Raw genomic sequence first — 21,133 nt, 5'->3', positions numbered from 1 at the left:
CGCTGAACGGGCAAGGGGCGGGGCTTAAAAGCTGTCCTTCGCACTATTGGAGGGCTACCCCTACGGCCACTACCGGCTTATCATCCGGCATCGATGACATTTCGGCCAATTTGGTGTCCGTTTTTGATGACGATTGGGCGCTAATCGATGACAATTCAAGCAATCCTTTCTTATTACAGAGAACGGGTTCCCGAAATAAACATGGCCGCCTTGTTCCTTCTTTACCCTTTCCCACGATGGAGACCGTACAGCTTGTTTTAAAACGCTGGTTACGGGCCGTGGCTGCGTGTACCGTTGCTCTTTAATTCGCCGACGTTTGTTTACGCCTTTGGGCAGTGAGTGTACGGAAGGCGTGAGAGAGGAAAGTGGCTGCCAGATGCAAAGTCTGATGCTGATCGCTGGCTCTGCCTGTGCCCAGGAAGCCATAAGCGAGGGACAACCGTTACGCAAGGCCCTCTCTGAGACCAAGGGGGTGAGAAGGGTCGTGTGAATTCTCGCGATATTACCAGGGAGCGGCTCCATGGATGTGGGAGGAGCGGTGGGAGAAGGGCGGGGCCTCGGCCGCTGTGATACTGTTGTCGAGCGGCGGCGGTTACGCGCGCGCAGGGCGCGCACGCGGGTCTCCATGGTGAAGACGGGGGAGGGGGTGGCTTCAGTAAGTGGCAGCGACTGATGTCGCTGGAAGCGGCGGCGGGGAGCGTGATCCCTCCTGGCCAGCGCGCGGTGCCATGTCCCGGGGCTGCTGCACCCACCTCCTGTGGGATGTGAGGAAGCGGAGTCTGGGGCTGGAGGACCCCGGCCTGCTGCGGAGACGATACCTTGGTGAGGAAGGAGAAGGGCAGGAGGGCGGGGTCTGAGGCGCAGGGCAAAACGGAGGTGGTCGTCCTGCGTCGCCCCTCCCCCGCTCTCCTCCGCGCTCCGAGGCTCTCGACGGTCCTGCTGGCAGCGCCGCGGGGCTGAGGCGCGGGGAGGGGAGGAGGGTGGGGCCGGGCGCTGCGGGGGGTCTTGGCGTGTGTTCTGCTGACCGCGAGACCCTTCCTCAGGTCAACGCTGCGGGGTTGGAGGTGAACGCGGAGCCAGAGGGAAGGCGGCCGTTCCACTATGGTGGCTGGGTGAAGGCTGCTGAGGAACCTCGACCCGATCCATTTCCCCCCTTTCCCCAAATAGAGCAAGTTTTTGCGGAGAAGGAAACGGTGACCCTTTCCTTTAAAAAAAAAACAAAACCCGCAAGAACACGAAGCGTTTCCAGACTGTTTAATATGTGCTTGTCTCTTCACGTGCGGTTTTCTCGAGCTGCTTTACGACGCGCTGAAATTTTCCTAAAATAGTTGCGCGCGCGGGGGGGGGGGGTTATCTCTCTTCCCCGCCCCTCAGCAAGTTGTTGCACTTGGGCCATGGGTCAGTTCTGGTTGCTCAGTTCAGTTGAACCGAGTAGTAGTTGTCGTTGCTTTCAAGAGGCCTGTGCTAGAAATCGTAAAGAGAAAACAGAACAAGGCTTAGCGTCCTAGTTTGCTATTGCTGAGATAAACAGGCTCAGGATGTACTTAACTTTTGAAGGCGATTCTCTCAAACGTCATGAGGCTGCTGCTCTCCTAGACTGAAGGATTTTTTCTCTGTCTACCTATCAAATGAAGAAAGTAGTACAAGGTTTAATGGTATTACTTGTTATCTCTTGAGTGCCATTTTTTTTGGGTGGAAAGACAGGTTATAAATTTATATCTAAATAAACGTTGTGTTAACAGTAATAATGAAAAAGTACAGTTGAGCACCATTCTGTCATGCTAGTATTGCTTCTGATTTGTATTAAGTACACATCCCTTTGCAATAGATATTTTAACAGATTTTTACTCTGTTCTAGTGTTTCCTGCAGTGTTCTTAAAGAGAAGCACATATTGATATGAAGCTAATACAGTAAAAGCTTTTGAAATTCTTCAGTCACATACAATGTATTGACTTATTTATGTTTGGAAGGGACTGACCTTTTCCCCAAAGAACATCAAATCCTGGAGATAAGTATTGCCCGGGTTAGATTAGTTTTGTAGGCCAGACTTTGCTGATGTTTTCAACTAAAACAGCATTCTTCAACTTGGTGCCCTCCAGATGGTTTTGACTGCATTTCCCACCAGCCCCAGCTATCATGGCCAGTGATCTGGGATGATGGGAGTTCTGGTTCAAGACAACTGGAGGGGACCAGGTTGGAAAAGACTGAGCTAAAATTTTTGAGAATCTATGAAGAAAGTAGCTAAACCAATAACCACTCTTTTCCCACCCCACCTTCCAGTAGTGTAAGTTATCTTTGTGAGAAGAAGTGATAGCAAATGTTAGCCTCTGTCTTTAAAGTGGAGAATGGGGTTGCAAGCCTATGGTGTTGCTAGGGATGTACGAAAGTCACATACCTTTTCAACGGGGTGATTCGCGGTGGGGGGGAGGCACTCCGCACCTCCCCCCGAAATCCTAATCCAGCCGGCTCCACTCTGCGGAAATTCTGCGGAGCCGCTGGCCTGGGCTGCCCGCAGCCGGACATCCAGCCGCTGGGCAGCCTGCAGAGGAAAAAAACAACAGTGTACGCAAATGGTGGCGGCTACGGCGGCGACCATTTGCGTTCCCTTTTTTCGCTGTTTTAGCCTACGTAAATAGTTACGTAAGCTATTACGGCGAAAAAAAGGGAAATACAAATAGTGTCCACTACGCTATTTGCGTTCCCCTTTTTTTCGCTGTAATAGCTTACGTAAATATTTACGTAGGCTAAAACAGCGAAAAAAGGAACGCAAATAGCGGCTGCCGTAGCCGCTGCCATTGGCGTACGCTGGTTTTTTTTTTAGCTTGCCGTGATAGGCTATGTAAATACTTACGTAGCCTATCACGGCCTCCGCATGTAATTATTTACGTAGCCTATCACAGCTATGATGAGGAAGTGAATGGCGGCTGCCATTCGCAAGTCAGCGTGGACGGTAGCAGGTAAGTGCTCCGTTTCGCGCGCCTTTCATGGGGAGGGGGGGGGCTTCGTTCCGCCACGGATTTCGGGGGGCGGAATGCACTGGCATTCGGCCTCACCGAGATCCGTGGCGGAATTCTCTGACATCCCTAGGTGTCGCTGACAAATGCAGATGAATAAACCATAATTTACTATTGGATAAATTGGCTAAAATGAACACCATTGTACCTAATTGTAATTGTACCTAATTGTAAATAAAAGCAGCCTGCGCGATGCAGTATATTTGGCTTTTTGGAAAGAAAAATGTGTACGTTCAGTGTGTTCAAAATAACTAATTATGAATTAAATTAGTGACTATCATTCTAGCCTGAAGTTATCTATGTTGCTAATCTTTTCCATATTTCCTAACAACGCTGCATTTGTAGTGGTGGGTGGTAATCATAACAAGATATTGTTAAGAATGTCAGGAAACTACCTAGTTCAAAATATAGCTTCAGGACCTCCGACTGGAACCGGCCAGTGGAACATAATGTATCAGTTCTTAAACATCTTTACTGGTTATTGTTCTGCGTTCTAACACCATTCAAAATGCTATTGCTTACCGTTAAAGTTTGGTACCAGGGTATCTAGAGAAAAGCCTTCCTCCATTCCAACCTGCCCATGTACTAAATTAGTATATACTAGTATATACTATGATAATCACAGCATGCTGTGATACCCCCAGCTTCTGAAGTGAGACAGCTGGCAACTGGGGAGAGGTCCTTCTCAGTTGTAGTGCCTGCCTATGAAATTCTCTTCCTAGGGCAGTTCACTTGGTGCTACTCCAATATCCTTTTGGCACAAGGTTAAGTCCTTTTAATTTCCCCATACTTTTAATTTTTGGCTTTTAATTTTTAACTCAGTTTTAGGGTATTTTAGAAAATGTTTTTACCGTAGAATTTTATTGTTTTAAACTGTTTTATTATATACTTTGTACATCGCCCAGAGTGGCTGGGTGACCAGCCAGATGGGTGATTAATAAATTTAATAAATAAATAAATAAATAAATTCTTATTTGTCCAGGCCAAACACCCTTGTTACGCATGTAGAATCAAGTGCACCCAGCCACATAGTATCCAAATGCAAGCTTTGTGTGAACAGTGCACATTTTTAAAAGTTCAGATGGTGATCGCCATATAATCACCACTGCTGCTTCTATGTTGGCTTTTGCTGGCCAAAACTGGCATGCCGATGACAGCAGCAGTAGTAAAACATGTAGGTTGTGGTCAATGAGTTAGGGGATTATGATACTTTTGTTGCTCATCTTGGTGACAAAGATGTGGATGCCATCATAGAGTTTGCTGATCAGGTTTGGACACAGCAATCTATATGCCAATTAGTGAGGCTTTCCAAAAACTTCATAACAGCCTTCATTGCACCATTTGGATTAGTTAATAAGATCAGCACGGACCATGTGAGGTAGTGAACTATTTTATATAGTTATCCACATGCTTTGTGTTGTTAAAATGCATAAGTTAACACAGTAAATAAAATCAAGAGTCGCAATATTTAGAATATTTTATTTCAAAATATAATTTTGATGTGGAGGTGTATCTATTTTCAAACACAAGGATACTTGGGAGCCGAGAGAATGTAAAAGTACGATTGGAAAGTTTGAAGAAGAAACTGAATTTAAGAGAATGTGTAACTAATCCTTGTATTGAGAAAAGTTCACATCAATTTAAGTTGATAGTATCGAGTTTGGGAGCTTTGGATGACATATTAAAAATTCTGTAAGCAATAGTAATTAAAAGTGTAATTGTTTAAGAATAATAGGCCTGTCTGCCATATTAGAGCATAATATTAATTTCATGGAGCTATAGTGTTTAGTTGAAGTACTGGCTGATAGCCACAGAGTTCATTATTAATATAGTGGCATTAGTTTAAATGTAGCTCCCTAATGCAGTTTGTAGGTTGTCTAAGAGGTCTTTGTTCAACACTGCATTTCCTGTAAGATGACATAGCGGTTTGTTCAGGACAATTGGGACTCAGACTAGGCACGCTTTTAGAATATGTTCTTGCTGTCTCACACCTGCAACACTTTATATGGGAATTAGTAAACTGGTTTGAACAATGCATCAGGATTTTCCTTACAGTTTACGACCTGGTTCACACATAGTTCAATTAACCATGGTTTGTTGAATTGTGGGTGGTTGTTACATGAAAATTTGGAACTATGGGTTGTTAACCACAAACCCATGAAGAGAACCCATGGTTTGTTGTTGGGTTGTGAACTGTAGGTTGTTTAAACCATGAGTTGTTGTGAACCCAGAATTGTGGGTTGTTCATGGATTGTTTCACCAGACTAAAGAGGCAGCATGCAAGAGTTTGTAAAAAAAACCCTAGTCTCTTTATATGCCAATCCTGCAGTACTGCAAAAGCAGTTGGGATACAGGGAGGGAAGAAGGGAAACAAACAATCCAGGGACTGAGAAAGCAAACCATGGTTTCTTTTATTGTCCGCTAGACAAACCCTGAGTATGGCAACAAACTGTGAGTTAAATAAACTATGTATTAGTGTTACGTGCAAACCAGGTCTAAGTATGTAATGGTTTCCCCAGCACAAATTTGAAAATTATTAAATAGTTACTCAGCATGTTAATTTTAGCCAATATTAAATATATTAATAATTCTAGCATACAGTAATTTTACATTATTGTTAATTCATCTACTAAAATATAGTAAATGCCGCTGTGGGATAATGCAGATGGCATATCATCTTGCAATCATGACTAATATTGAGGAGAGCAATATCATGTGTGTCATATCTCTAGAAATGTCCTTAAGATATCATATATATCAAATGTGTGTTGTTTTGCTGCCTGCAAGTCAATTTGATGTAATGGTTATACTAAATCTGCAATAATTTGAGCTGCACCATACGTATCTGAATAAAAGAATGTGTTTGGCATTCATATCTGAACACTTTGGCAGGGTAATAGTGCAGCTGAGTGTGTGCGTGATAGTTTTTCAATGGTAGCATAATTTGAACATTCACTGGAGAAAGAGTGTGTGGAAGAAAGGTAGCTTTGGCCTGAGAGATACATATGGTGATTCAAGTTTGAAGAATATGGAAAGAATAAAATGGGTCAGGCTAGTTTTCACACAGCTGCAAAACATGTGTTGGGTCTGTACCACTGTAGGTGGAGGAGAGGCTCACGTGAGTGACTCCTCCTCTGTACCAATAGTACCCCGTACACACAGATAACTAAACTGTCAGGGGAGAGGCTAGGCCAGAAACCTCCTTAACATCCAGTTGACTATGTGGAGATTTATTATTATTTTTTTTTTAATATGGAAGAGCATTCAATCATTTGAGCTCACACTTGCAGTGATATAGTCTAGACACAGTGAGAACTAGGCCTATGTTGATGGGCCAATCCTTATCTTGCTGCAGAGAGCTGGATTTCTTGTGCTTCTGCTAATGTTTTGTTGACAATATGGAACATGGAAAATATGGTACCTTTTTAATGACACATAAACCTATAAAAGCATATAGTATACTATATTTCCTTTATAGTGGAAATAACATTGTTTTCTTGCAAGTTAATATTTTAAATGTTTGATTTTAGCTGTTGCTATAATACTGTTTACTTCAGTTGAATACTCAAGTGCTTGTAACATTATCAGTTACTAAACAGGAAAGGTTATATTTAGCCATGCACTCATTTAGGATCTATGGTATGATGGCTACAGACAAAATTGCTTCTGGTTACAAAATAGTTTTTTCAGTACCTGGGTAAGACAGAAATGCATCTCAGCTGTTGAAATTAAAATGCACAGTGAGGCTAAGATTGGTTTACCTTAAGATGATTTTTTTAAAGGAGATAATTTAGTTAAAAGTATGATTGTGTCATTAAGAATACTCATTTAAAAGAAAGCATGCAGAATTGTCATTTGCCAATATCATTTTAGTCCTAAACCTGAGTGGTCTCTGGAGTATTCTTCTGTTGAGGACAGCTGCCCTTAATGCACCAAACAACACCTTAAGTGAACAGATGCATCAGTTGTACCCACTTGAAACCAACAAACTGCTACAGAGGTCACATTATTCAGTGATCCACATTGTACCTATGTTTAAAAAGTAGTGAGGCAAGTTGGCACAATTTCTCCCAAACTGTTTATTTTAGTTCTGGAATTTCTGTTCAGTAAAACAGACTTGGAGATGGAGCCGACTTCAGAGAACAGTTAACATGTTTATTTGTTACTGATTTCCATATAATATTTGCTAATGATACAGTTGAATTGGAGAGGAAAACGAAACAGCTGGAGCAAAAATCACACACAGACCTGAAATTAATATCTTGAAAACAACATGGATAATAAGGATTATTGCCCAGAAGGTCCTTTTAAAATCAACAGTGAAGAAATTGAGGAAGCTTAGAATTACATCTAGGCTACACTTCTGGAGATGAGGGCAACAGCAGACAGCATGGGCCAGCTTTCATATATAAAATCATCATTACATGATGATGAACTGCCAGTGAAGACTTAAAGAAAACTTCTACAACTCAACCATTATGGCTGCTGTGATCTATTGTGTGGAGCGGGTGTGATATAGGTTATCCACAGAATCTGTACAAGCATACATGGGCCAGCTCTATGACTTGCCTGGAAGACAACAGGTAGATTTTCTGCTTTTATAGATTGGCTCCCCACAGATCAAAAGCTTCCCTTGGAAGACCTAAAATGCTCTGGGCCAATCCAGGAACAGAATATTTTGGTTAATGGCAAAAATGCATTCAAAATAGAATGCAACATTGGTCACACAACCAAAATAAGCCATGGTGGTTTATTTAAATCATGGTGCATATGGGATGTGATTTTCATAATTGTCACCAGGGGTGCGGCATGTCACATTGTCTGAACCCAGGTGGCATAGCTTGTTGGAGGGGGAAACAACCTTCCAATAACCCATGGTTGTAGTGTTGTTGGAAGTTTATTTCCCTCTACAAATAGCCATGCTGCCTGGGATTGGACTACACAACAACTCACACCCAGGTGGTGATTATGGACATCATGTCCTGTATGTACTTCAGTTTAAATAAGCTACCATGGTTTATTTGGTCATGTGAACCATGTCATTGACTTTCATTCATGGAGGATCAGGTGAGGATGAATTGGATAGAGGCAATTCCTCTATTTACAGTGACCATATCATCTAATTATTCATTTCATAAAATGAAGGTTTTAATCTATTTTGGGCAGAACATCTGAAAGAATAACCTGTTTGTTTGGCAGACTTGGATTATGTTTATGTAGGTCTATTTTTTTATTTGTATCTATAGAAGAAACTTGTACTCAGAGTATTGCTTTATCAATGCTGAATTTATGTAATAGAATCTCTCAAATCTCATAGTTTTCATTTCATTTTCATTTATTATATTTCTATATTGCCCCATAGCCGAAGCTCTCTGGAATGTGTGGATAAACCTTTTAAAGCCCCCTTCATTTAAATGCATTCATTAAACTATGTGCACATCCCTTTGCTGGATCTCTTTCTACAATTATTTGTATATCTAAATAAATTTCTTGGTAAGGTTGCTTAACATTTTCGTTTAAGAATCACACAGTAGTTGAGAAGGCATATGAAGGAACTGATCTATGACATGAAAAGAAATATCTGAAACTCTTGCTTTACAACAGATGGATACAGAGTAGTTAATATTGTACTTGAAGGTGTAGGGTTATCATTCTCACTGTATCATAGTGACTCTCTATTACATTTGATGTTTTCATTAAAGCAAAAACAACTCACTCATCTGGAAGTGTTCATTCTTGTCCTTGCAGATGAAACAACAGGAGGGATCAGGGGCATGTGGGATGTACTATTCCTCAAGGAAGGGACACCAGGGAAAACCAGGACATATTAATTGCTGAGGCCAGTGGGGCAATCTGCTCAAGTTTGGGGGCGGGTACGTATTGCCTCTGACATTGTACTGGTTGGGTGATGGTGCAATATGATTCTTCTGTATGGACCCTCATTTGAGTGGCTCAATGCACATGTGGCTGGATGGAACTAGAAAGGAGCTCACTGATTCCCCAGCAAATCCTGTGACCTTTACAGAGGTCCACGTTGACCTTTAAGAATCTTAGCTATAGAGGTCATGCCAAAGAAAGATGAGAGCAACGCAGACAGTCAATTGAAGTTCTCTTCAAGTATCATAAATTTGTTTGCTAATTGCTCTATCTTTCTCCTTAGGAAGAAGAGAATTTATCCAAAGATTAAAACTTGAAGCAACACTGAATGTGCATGATGGCTGTGTAAGTGATTTCCTGGTGTTTTTTTAAGTAATATTTTAAAATGATGCTTGAACAAGAGATTAAATATTTTTTAACTGCACCTTCCATGTAAAAATGGGCATGTGCTTTTAGTGGAAGTATCTGTCTATTTTGTTTTGATTTTTTTGATGAACTGAAAATTATTATCACACAAGTCTGCTCATGCAGTTGGACTTCCCCTTCCTCTCCTGTCCCTGCTCCCCTCCAAATCTGCTCCATGGGCAGATTTGGGGTGTGTGCTGGGGGCTACAGATTGGAAGGGGAATCCATTCCATCAGTAATATCTGTTCCAGATGGACTGGCGGATGGAGCCAGTTGGATACAACTCTTTTGTCAATTTAGGATGTTGTTATCTTTGGAAGATAGTTTTTGCAGCTGGGTTGGTGGGAGCAGATCTCCTCATACCCTCCTCTTCATGGAAATTCCTTCAGCCCTCTGAAAATGCTACACAGAATATCAGGGGACACAGTGGGGTGAGCTGTGGTATGAAGAGATCCTTAAAAATTGGGTAGGGTCACCTCTTGTGAGTGGGCGCCCTTCTGTCCATGAAATGAAGATCCTTGATCCAACCCATTGTAATTTTAAAACAGATGTTTTAAAATGTGAAATTTGAAGGTTTTCTTTTATCTCTAAAATGTGATTTTTATTTAAAGTGTTTGATCTCATTCTTCAGGTTTACAATCTAAAAGACACAACCCAAAAGGAAAAATGGATGGGGAGGGAGGAGCACAATCTGAACATCAAGTCCAGAGGATTGTGTGGTGTTCAAGTTATAATACCTTTCATTAATGTTGTTTTCTTGCTGTTTTGTGCATCCTAAGAATGCTGATGATATTTGTACTTACTTATATGGAAAACGGGCTTGCCATACAGCACTAAAGTTCAGATTTTTAACTGTATTGAAAGTTACTACTATTATTGAAAAGCATAAATATGTATGTATTTACTTAGAAATACTTAGGTTTTATATCTGACATTTCTCTTTATTGCAATTTAGAGTTGGGTTATGCAATCATTGGTGGCAGTTCCACAGTCAGTAGAGACTGAACCTGCATACTCCTCCTTAAGATATGGGGATGGTAGTGGGTTGAATTAATAAAATGTGTGCTGCTCCAAAATATAAAAAAGTAAACAACCTATGAAATTTCTTTGTTCAGACACTTTAGTATTGGATAACTTAGATCAGGGGTGGGCAACCTCTTTAAGCCCAAGGGGGTGGGGCTGAAGGCAAAAGGGATGGGGCCAAAAATATTTTAAAAATCAGGATATTCAGTTGAAAGCTTACTGCCAGAAACTAAGTCTTATGAGATGCATTTCAGCCTTTTAGAATGAGGGAAAACTGCACAAAAACTGGAAACCACCAAACAATTGGTGATTGGGGGGAAAGGGTGGGGCCAAGAGAAGGATCATGGTCATCTGGGTAACACCAGGAGGGCTGGATTTGGCCCCCAGACCTGAGGTTCCCCATCCTTGATTTAGTTTATCAATATTTGTATTCATGGGAGGAGATACTTCAGTCCATGACCCAGCAAAAATGGGTTAATTTAGTCCCAGGGCATAGTCTGAAGGGGCATGATGCAGCAACTTTGAAGCAAAGCCAATCTGGGTCTGGTCAGTGCTGAATGGGAGACTGCCTGGAACCCCTAAGTATGCTACCCTCAGTTCCATGATAGAAGAAAGTCAATATATAAATAAAATAGATTTACCTATTTTGTACAAAATGACATTTTGGGGTCCAACAGTATTATTATGATCAAATTTCTGTCAAGCAAGGGCCACTGATTTAGGATCAGAAAAGTGGAAACAATTGTGTTACTGTATGACATCATTTAAAAATCTGTATGTGTATTATCTGTATACAGATATAATCTGTATGAAGACTTTGAGGAACTTTCCCCATGAAATTTACCTTAACTTTGTTCTTGTATATTTTATGTTTTCCTTCCAGATCTGGTTTTGATTGGAAGGTGGAGTTATCTTTCCACAGGGTGTCATTCCTCCATTTATATTCCCACAGAGTGTCCAGAAATTGGAACTTGCTTTATGAATAAAGGGAGTCATAGTTTAGTTCTGCCTTGATTCTTCTCATAAGTGGTGTTCTGCAGCGGTATGAACCAAACTAAAGGTGCTGCAGTTGGAAGAGAAGTGTATTGCTTATGCAGTTCAATATACAAATGTGCAAGTCGCTGTACAAAGTATAAGTGTAATTAGCTGTGTTAAAACAGTGTTTCCTCATGCAAAATGTATTCTCTGGATAGAATATTTTTTCATGCTATGTCCTTGCATGAGGAGAATAGTTTTTTTCACACATAAAAGTTGATGTCTGGATCGTGGCCAAAAGTAGGACTTTCTCCAGTCACATCTTTTGCTTTTTTTTTTTTTTAAGTATAGCAGGAATTTAAAAATGGTTAATTTCCAAGCATACCATGTTTTTATCTGTTACGTTTAAATGTGTTTAGCATATCAATATCAGACTGGATACTGTAGCCGCCTAACATTTTTTTCCCTTGAGGATTAACTTCTTTTTTAAATATGTGCCCACAGGTGAATACAATTTGCTGGAATGATACAGGAGAATATATTTTATCTGGATCTGATGATACTAATCTTGTAATTACTAATCCATATAGCAGAAAGGTAAGATGGTCAGATGTTCCCTTATCCATTCTTCGGGGTAGCTTTTTATTTTTTTATTTATTTATTTATTTAAAAGATTTTTAACCTATCTTTTGGGGCACACTACCCTCACCAGGCAGCTTGCAATATTACAAAAACACCACACAGAACTACAGTTTTGATGCACGAACATATAGACACAGCAGCAGCTAATGATTTATTTTTAATCTGTCCTGAATAAAAGCAAGTTGCTGCAAAATGCATTAAGACAACCATGCAAGGGAGTTTTCATTGATACCTTGATACTGTGAATTCTTCTCTATTGCCCTTTCCTCATACCCCATACATATAGTGCAAATATTAGATCACTGTAAATACTAGATCAAATTCCTCTTCAATCAAAAAATTAACTTTGTGGTCTGGAGCAAATAATTAATTACCTTTTAGACTAATCTAGCTCAGGCTGGATTATGAAGATAAAGTGATATGGGATGCCCTTATCTTTCGGGAATATGATGGGAAAGAAAGATAGGTATGTTTATTTTTTTCTTATATTATCTAATTTAAAATGTTAATCTAATAAACTGTTTTCTAGGTTTTAACAACCATTCGCTCAGGACACAGGGCAAATATTTTTAGTGCAAAATTCTTACCATGCACTAATGATAAGCAGATTGTGTCCTGTTCTGGTGATGGAGTCATTTTTTATACTAACGTTGAGCAGGATGCTGAAACCAACAGACAGTGCCAATTTACGTGCCACTATGGAACTACTTATGAGGTAGTGTAATATAATGTATGTCTTATTACTATTAAGACTGAGTGCTAACTAATGGCTAGCTGTTACTTTCATTCTGTAATTGCATAACCTAAAGTTGGACGAAAAGACCATCCAGTCCAAATTCTCTTGCCTACATTCACTTCTGTTATTTAAGGAAATCACTTAAGTACTATTTTGTAGGTTTCATTACTGTCTATTTTATTTATTTATTACATTTCTATACAACCCAATAGCTGAAGCTATACCTTTTTTCAGTCAGAGGGCCATGTTCCCTTGTGGTTAACCTTCTAAGACCACATGCCACAGATGGGCATCCCGCTGCAAAAGGTGAATGGGGTGGGTGTGGCCACCCCTTCTCATATATGCACACTCATTCCCCAGTTGTGTCCCCTGCTCTCCCAAGCTGTGCCCCCTGCAGATCGTCCCCCATGTGGCTTTTTGTGCTTGAAAGAAGCCTCCCACTGGTTCCAGTGAAGGCTTTTTTCAAGCCTAATTGCTGTAGGCGGGGGCGGGGGGGTGAAGAAGGGATGACATGGGCTGATTGGGAAGACTCCGCAGGCTGCATCTGGCCCATGGGCCAGAGAGTCTCACCCCTGTTTTAATTAATTTAAAATGATTTTTTAGGCCACCTTTAAGGATAGAACCCTCTCACTTATACTCTGCCTTTCAGTCCTCTAGTGAACCTCCTCAAGAACCTATTGTACAGTTGTACTATAATGCAGCTATATATTATCTCTTAGAGAGAGAGAGAGAGTGCATGTATGTATGTATGTAGGTATGTAATTGTTTTTGAAATCTTTCCATGTTTATAACTACATTGCTTATGAAAGCTGTTTCAGTTCAGATTATTAATTTCCCCCGATAAGAGATTCAAATTTACTATAAAACTATGCTTCCCACTTGTGCCAGAATCCAAAGAGCATCTTCTGGATTTTCCAAAGGCTTGCCCAATAGATTTTTTTTTTACGTTGAACAAGCTGACCCTTATGTCATGTTACAACTGAATTTGATATACCCTTCCATTTCAAAAGCAGCTTGCCATGAAACATGTGGGCAGTGGAAATCTGCTGTTCAAGGAAAAACACATCTCAAGCCTCCTTGACATACAGTACTTTGGATGCTGGCTTTTAATTTTAAAGCCAGTATATATGTTGCTATGTTTAATTGTTCAATTTTTTTTTAAATTTTGCAGATCATGACAGTCCCAAATGATCCCTATACTTTTTTGTCTTGTGGAGAAGATGGCACTGTAAGATGGTTTGATACTAGAATCAAGACAAGTTGCACAAAAGAAGATTGTAAAGATGTAAGAGATACTTTTATAAGAGGTTGTGAATAAAGAGCCATATTGTGTTCAGAACCTGGCTTGCTTGGGTGCTGCTGCTAAGGATTCTAGTGAGGTGACCAAGATATGAGAAGACAAAGCTATATAAATGAAAAAAGATAATTTGGTATTTTTGAAATATATATTGTTTATCTGGCATATCATAATGTTCAACATTATAAGCAGAATTTTTTTAAAGTTAAAGTTGAATAAGTTTCAGTCTAAAGTTTCATGAATTATTTTATATATGTTAACAGCAGTTTGTTATGAAGCATCCTTTATCTGAATGACAAGAGAACATGTGAATTACTTAGGAATGAGAGTAATCTACCAGATTTCTGTTTGACTTAGTCCATAATACTTATATTTTTTATGCGTTGCTGCCTTGAAAGAGTGCTTCCAAGTGTACATTTTACTTAACTGCATCCCCATCCCCCCTTATAGATGATAATCAGTATTTCCCTTTTTATGTTGTAGCTATTTCTGGTTCTTGATCTCGCTGCATTGCTCTTTACATCCAATTATCTATACATGAATCTAATCTAGCCCAATCCTTTTAAACTAGTATAGGCAATACCTGCCTCTTGTGATCTACTTCCTGGCCTCTTTTTCTACAAAAAAATCTAAAAACTAACAGATTAAAGATTGTGTTTACAGTTGGAAGTTGCTGTTCATGTACCATGCTTTTGTTCTCCTTGTCCTCCTGCAGTAGCCATTTCTGTCTGCCTTCCACTGGTTAAAATCTTTTTTAATGAGGCCAGATTTAGCTCTTTCTAAAACATGGCCATCTAGGGGTTACTTGGTATTTATTAGTTGGTAGGATTTAATGCTAGGTGTTCAGGTACTTTTTAAACAAGTGCAGTATTTTTCTTTCATTCTAGGATATCTTAATAAACTGTAGGAGGGCTGCCACCTCTGTAGCTATCTGCCCTCCGATACCATATTACCTTGCAGTTGGTTGTTCTGATAGTTCAGTAAGAATATATGATCGGCGAATGCTTGGCACAAGAGCAACAGGTAGGAGCGTACTTGCATATATTTTAAAATAACCTACTTCTTAATGTGACAGTTGAAGTTTGTAAGATGTGAACTCCTAATGAGGCCATCAAATGAAAAGCATACTTTTGCCGTTATTTTATTTATATTCATAATAACTTGAATCACACTTGGGCCAAACGTGTTCTTAATATGTGGATTAATAGTATTGATGTCCTAAAAGAATGTGTGGACTGTCATTCAGAGACATGCATGAACACTGGCATTATGTTTGTCCCATTAAACAACTCCTCCCCCAAAACTGATCTTTAAACTCACAGAATTTTAAAAACGGTTTTCAGATTGGATGCAACTCAAGGCAAAGGTTGCATGCCCTCATGGGAAAGTTTGCCTTCCATCAGAAGGAAATGCCTTTACTTTGTAAATAAACATAGAAGTTAAATAATGCCTTTAAAACTGGGATGGGGAACTCCCCGCATTAGGCTGATGGAGCCTTCTTTGATTTCTCCAGTGGTGGGGCTTCCCCCCTTTTCCTCACTCTGGAGGAATCCCTGCTCCAATCACAGATGGGAGAGAACAGTGGGGATTCCCCTGCACACTACTCCCCTGTCAATGAACATATCTGATCACAGTCAAGCAGCATGTGAAGCTGGGGATGGCAAGAGGGCACATAGAAGGAGGTGCCCAACTTGGCTGGTGTTTGGAGTTGCTGAGGCTTGGTTTCAGTAGGGAATGAGGACTAAGGGATTCAATCCATGCTGGATTGGGTTACACTCCCCTTGAAGACTCCGATTCATAGTTTGGGTATATGGCTGCATTCAGGTCTGAACCTGAATGCCCAGGTTTTGGCAGTGGAGAGGAGTGCGTTTGCACAGCTGAGGCTAGTGCACCAGCTGCGCCCATTCTGGAGATGTCTCATCTAGCTATGATGGCATATGCTTTAGTTTGGACTACTTTAATGAGCTCTGTGTGGGGCTGCCTTTGAAAAGTGTTCAGAAGTTTCAACTAGTCCAAAATGCTAAGGCCAGACCATTTACTGGGGCTGTTTATGACCTATAAAGCCCCATACAACTTGTATCTGAAAAACAGCAGTCCCCCATATGAGCCTGCCTGGGTTTTAACATCTTCAGGGGACGCCCTTCTCTTGGTTTCACCTCCATCAGAGGCATGTTTGATGGTGATGCGAGAGAAGGCCTTCTTAGTGGCCACTCCTAGACTGTGGAACTTCTGGTCAAGGGAGACTAGGTTGGCTCCCTCTTTGTTCTCCTTCCAGCAGCAGACAAAGACATTTTTATTCAGGTAGGCCGTTGGCATGAAAGCTAGTCTGCTTCTGAAGGGGTTCTTCACTGGTTGGATGCTGTTTATTTCTTGTATTGTTGTGTTTTTCATTTTGTTTTAATGTTCTGTTTAATTATTTTAATCTCTATTTTATTATTGTTAGCTGCCTTGAGTGCCATTTTTGGTGGAAAGGCAGGATGTAAATTTAATAAATAAGGGGTTGTATATGCAGCTAAAGAGAAGGCTACAGAAACCATTGCTCTCCTGTTTGTTAAAAACTATCATGAGATGTGCAAAAAGCAGGTGGACAGCATAGAATGTTTCCATAGGGCGAGTGAGGTTAATGTAAATAGTATGGAATAGTTCTATAGTGTCGTGATATTATCAGTCTTAATCTAAGGAATTGCTGTTTAGTTAAAATACTCTTAACTGTTGGTACTGTTTGTGTTCCCAAGTAAGAAATTAAGTGGATAGAAAAGAGTAGTGCTGCACTGAATGTTTGCAAGCATTTTCAGCACAAAAGGGATGCATTCAAGCCTCCCACCCCCTTCATTACACTGGATGGGTGAATAGTTTCACCCTATTCTCTCCTCTCCCCCCCCCCCCCAAAGATCAGCAAAAACAGGAGGGGCAACATTTGGGGCTTTTAATTTTAGGAAAATGAGTAAGGGATTATGATTAACATTTATAAAATTATGCATGGTGTGAAGAAAGAATAGAGAGACCTTTTTTTCCCACAATGCTAGAACCTGGGATCATCCAAAGTAGGTGACTAGTGGAAAATTTCAGGACAGACAAAAGGATGTACTTCATACAGTGCATAGTTAACATGGAATTCATTGCCACTAGATGTGGTGCCATCAGCTTAGATGGCTTTAAAAGGATATTAGACAGATTCATGGAGGATAAGACTGTCAATGGATACAAGTTGTTATGGTTGTATGCTACCAGGATCAGAGGCAGTGTGCCTCTGAATAACAGTTACTGAGGAACAACATCAGGAGAGGGCTAGCGCCCTCATGTCCTACTTATGGGCTTCCCGTAAGCATCTGGTTTTCCACTGTGGGAAACAGGAGGCTGGACTAGTTAGGAGTCTGGTCTGATCAAACAGGGCTTTTATGGAGGTTTTTCAGTTTGCAGAGGGTTTCGCAAAAAGCCCAAACCCCATTTCAGTGCAGCACTAGACAGGAGATATAATTCTATTGATTTGCATATGTGTAATGGAAAATGAACTCAATTTTTTTCATGTAGGTAATTATGCAGGTCGGGGTACTACAGGACTGGTGGCACGTTTTGTTCCTCCCCATCTTAACAACAAATCCTGTAGGGTAACGTCTCTGTGCTACAGTGAAGATGGGCAAGAAATTCTTGTGAGCTATTCTTCAGACTATATATACTTGTTTGATCCCAAGGATGACACAGCTAGAGAACTTAAAGTTCCTTCTGCAGAAGAACGCAGAGAAGAAGTGAGTGTTCCACAGTGACTGGTGTTAATAGTTTTGATGGCAACAAAGATTAGCTATACTTAAAAGTACTCATTTTTTAAATGGCAAGTGCTGTATCTTAGTGTTTGTTTAAAACATTCTTTTACATAAGATTGTTTGAAAGAAAACATTAAAAATAACACTTGGTACTTTTAGGGAAAAGTCCTGTGGTCGCTAGATAGTGGCTAGAGGGCCATAGGATATGCTGTTTTCCAGAAACCGGCCTCAGATCCTGCACTCCAAGGTCAGTTCCCGGAGAACTGACTTCCCTCCATTTCCGCGCTGCCTCGGAGGCAGCATGGAGCAGTCCTGTCCGCCATGCTCGGAAGAGGAGTGTGGAGCAGCTGGAAAGGGGCATGGGTGGGGGCGTTCCGGGGCGGGGAGATAGTAACTGCCTGTAAGATACATCCAATGTGTCGTACAGCAGCCTCCTTCCCCGCTCCATCCTCCTGCGGCTAGACAGCTGCAATCGGCTGTCCAGCTGAAAAAGCAGGGCAGGAGAAGCACAGAGGGAATGATCCCCTCCATGCTTATCCTGCCCTGCTTTGGATAGGCGGTCGCCTCCGAGTTCGGAGGCGGCCGCCTAGCTAGATAAGATTGCTCCCTTAGATGTTTTATTATTAGATTGATTAAAATCCTCCTAAGGTAAGCAAATCAGAAATCTCTGAGTGACTTTAATGATTGAGGAGAATTAATTCTAACTTTGAACAGTGTAGAAGTGAATATTCATCTTTTTGTTTGCTTATAAAGTTCTCCTGAAGTTTATTCCTTGAACTAACGAGCATTATGTGTACTTCTATATTTGCTTCTCTTTTTTTTTAAGTGAATTAACCTGTCTCTGCTGAGAGACCAGTTAGTTAACTTTTGGTTGGTTCACACATAATGCCAAACCGTGGTTAATACAGCTGGGAAGCACTTGTTTGACAGGATAATTGTATACTGTATATATGCAGTAATATTTGTTTATGCATCTCTGGCACTATGTATTGTACAAAACATTTAAAACATATGACAAACCTTTAAAAACATTTAAAACATATGACAAGCCCATAGACCCACAGTCTAAAAGGACAGACATAAAAGAAATGAAGGAGAGAGGAGGAAGAGAAAGGAATTGGAGGAGGGGTGATGTGAATGTATGTTGCATTGTGTAGATGTCTCACCCACAGAAATGTAGCACCTTGGGGTTACAATGCAGTGGGGAGGGGGAAATCAAACCGCAGAAGAATCTGTAATAATTCTACCTGACTGTAGCAAATATTTGACTAACTGTGTTAAATATACTCTTGTTTACAGTGGACATATGTTAATAGAAATGACAATAGTAATTTGTACACGTGCTGCTTGCTGTGCCCAAATTTGACTACACATCATTAATAGCAAGTAAGATGTAGCTGGCCTGCCTTCCATGCTTTAAAGCACAATAACAAAATCTTAGATGACTACTTATATTAGACAAGAAAGAAAATCTTTAATTGTTTAGGGTTAAATCATGAGCAAATTGCAAGTAAGCTTAGGTGATTTCTGATTTGCCATGATCTACTGATATCCTAAATATCTTTACCTGTAAACTTGCTCTCCAGAGCTGCCAGTCTGTACCACGCTATGGCTACAGAAACCTTCTGGACCAGTTTACCAATATGAAATTCTGCTCTAGATATAGAAGCAGCCATGTGTTGACAACAGAATGTTCCTAGAAGAAAGGAATAGCATCATGAAGAGTTCATCTGGCACCATTTATAAGAATTCCTCAATACTACTTCCCCAAAATGTGTTCTGCCCTACATGTGACCCAAAAGAAAGGTTGTGATGTTAACAAGCTGCATGTAAACGGAAATATTTTTTTCAGACAGAATATATAAAATGCATGCATGAATGAATGTGTGGTCCCTCTCACCCCCCCCCCCCATTATTGACACAAAGTTATCTCTCTAAATTCTACGAAATCAATAGCTGGAACCACACAACTAGTTTCACATCCCCTACTAGGGCTTCCATTTAGCGCAAAACAGGCCACAATTTCATACACTCATGCACACACACACACACATTCTCTCACACAAATACCACATGGCAAATCCTGTTTGAAACTGGGGAGAGGAGGGACTTTAAAATGCATTTTATAATGTTTCTTCTCAGAGTTATAAAGTACATTAAAAAGCTTTGGAAAATGTACATTAAAATGTAAAACCTAAGTTCACCTTCTTACTGTCCTCTGTAACTAAAGAGACTACCTGGAGTTGCAAAAAAAATTCTTCACAGGTCTGAAAGTACCCAAAATTGCTGACACATAGTATTGAGTTTTAGTAAACGCTTATGGCTGCAATCCTGTACCCAGAAACAAAGCCTCACAGAATAAAGCAGAAATATAAAACTGGGTGGGGCGGGGGGATGAAACTAGCTGAAGATACAACAGAAGAAAAAGGTCTTTACCAACCTAAGTGCCAATGACAGCATAGCTCTTAGCCAGTATAAACTAATATCACAAGAGAAGCGACAGTACTTGTATTTGCCATTTAAGATTTTAGAAGATAATTTTAAAAGAATGAGTGTACAGATTATCTTCCACCCCATGCTAAAATTCTTGCATGCATTGATAGAGAGAAGACTGGTAAATGTCTTAGTGCAACCTTCCTGCTTATTAGGGTTTGAAGCTGAATAAAAAATCATTTAAAAGCAAACCTGATTAGCTTTAACCACAGTTAACATCAGTGCTAACATTTCCCTTGTTGGAGGTTAAAGCAGAAAAGACAGTTTTCTCTGGAGAGGCGAGGGACTATGAGGAAGAAGTGCGCAAGCCTGCAGCCTGCTCCCAGTCTTTGTTGTGGCCTCGATCTAAAGACCTCCATGACTATTTCCATTTACCCAAGCATATAACCAGCAGTCCTCCATACTGCATGGCAAATCTCTTTTGAAATTGAAGAACGTTTGAAAAGAAGTTTGTGGTATTGCATAGATGAGAAGGTCTACCACTCGAAAGGAAACGTCAAAAATTCCACTGGCCATGTCCAAGCTCTTGAATGCACCTAAAGCAGTCCATAAATAACATATCAGGCAGATTATGGTTGCATTGGCTCTCTCTGGTTTCTTTCCTAAGTAGTACTGATAATCAAACAGACGTTGACAGTTCATCTAATTTAATTCTATAATCAAAAATCTTGAACTCCTGCAATAAAAGTGTGATAATTTCAGCTTTGGTTTATGTAATGCTTCTGCCTTTTCAACTTACTTTTGTTAGAAATAGAACATTTGCATTTTAAATGTCCCTGCTTGTCTTTATTTCTCTAGTTACGGCAGCCTCCTGTGAAACGTTTGCGGCTGAGAGGAGATTGGTCAGATACTGGACCAAGAGCAAGGCCTGAAAGTGAAAGAGAGAGAGATGGTAATATGCTTGGGGGT

At 40.4% G+C, this 21,133-nt stretch overlaps 1 protein-coding gene across 2 annotated transcripts in view; it reads left to right on the top strand.

The window, feature by feature from the left end:
• The first annotated feature begins 574 nt into the window (after positions 1-574).
• The window catches only part of DCAF6 (DDB1 and CUL4 associated factor 6), a 68,133-nt gene continuing 47,574 nt past the window's right edge, over positions 575-21,133 (top strand). Inside the window, exons 1-8 of one of the 2 annotated variants that reach the window (XM_084843409.1) lie at positions 575-822; positions 9,176-9,237; positions 11,800-11,892; positions 12,467-12,652; positions 13,845-13,958; positions 14,858-14,993; positions 17,502-17,716; positions 21,023-21,116. In XM_084843409.1, coding sequence (XP_084699535.1) covers positions 729-822; positions 9,176-9,237; positions 11,800-11,892; positions 12,467-12,652; positions 13,845-13,958; positions 14,858-14,993; positions 17,502-17,716; positions 21,023-21,116 — 994 coding nt within the window. In that variant the 5' untranslated portion in view covers positions 575-728. The remainder of the gene's footprint in view (positions 823-9,175; positions 9,238-11,799; positions 11,893-12,466; positions 12,653-13,844; positions 13,959-14,857; positions 14,994-17,501; positions 17,717-21,022; positions 21,117-21,133) is intronic. The other variant, XM_084843410.1, reaches the window with a different exon arrangement.

The sequence above is a fragment of the Heloderma suspectum genome, chromosome 3 (genome assembly GCF_057233095.1).
Source record: "Heloderma suspectum isolate Gila_16-S chromosome 3, 16-S_ref, whole genome shotgun sequence".
Lineage (NCBI taxonomy): Eukaryota > Metazoa > Chordata > Lepidosauria > Squamata > Helodermatidae > Heloderma > Heloderma suspectum.
The sequence above is the reverse complement of the archived record's forward strand: the minus strand, read 5'-3'. Positions and strand labels throughout refer to the sequence as shown.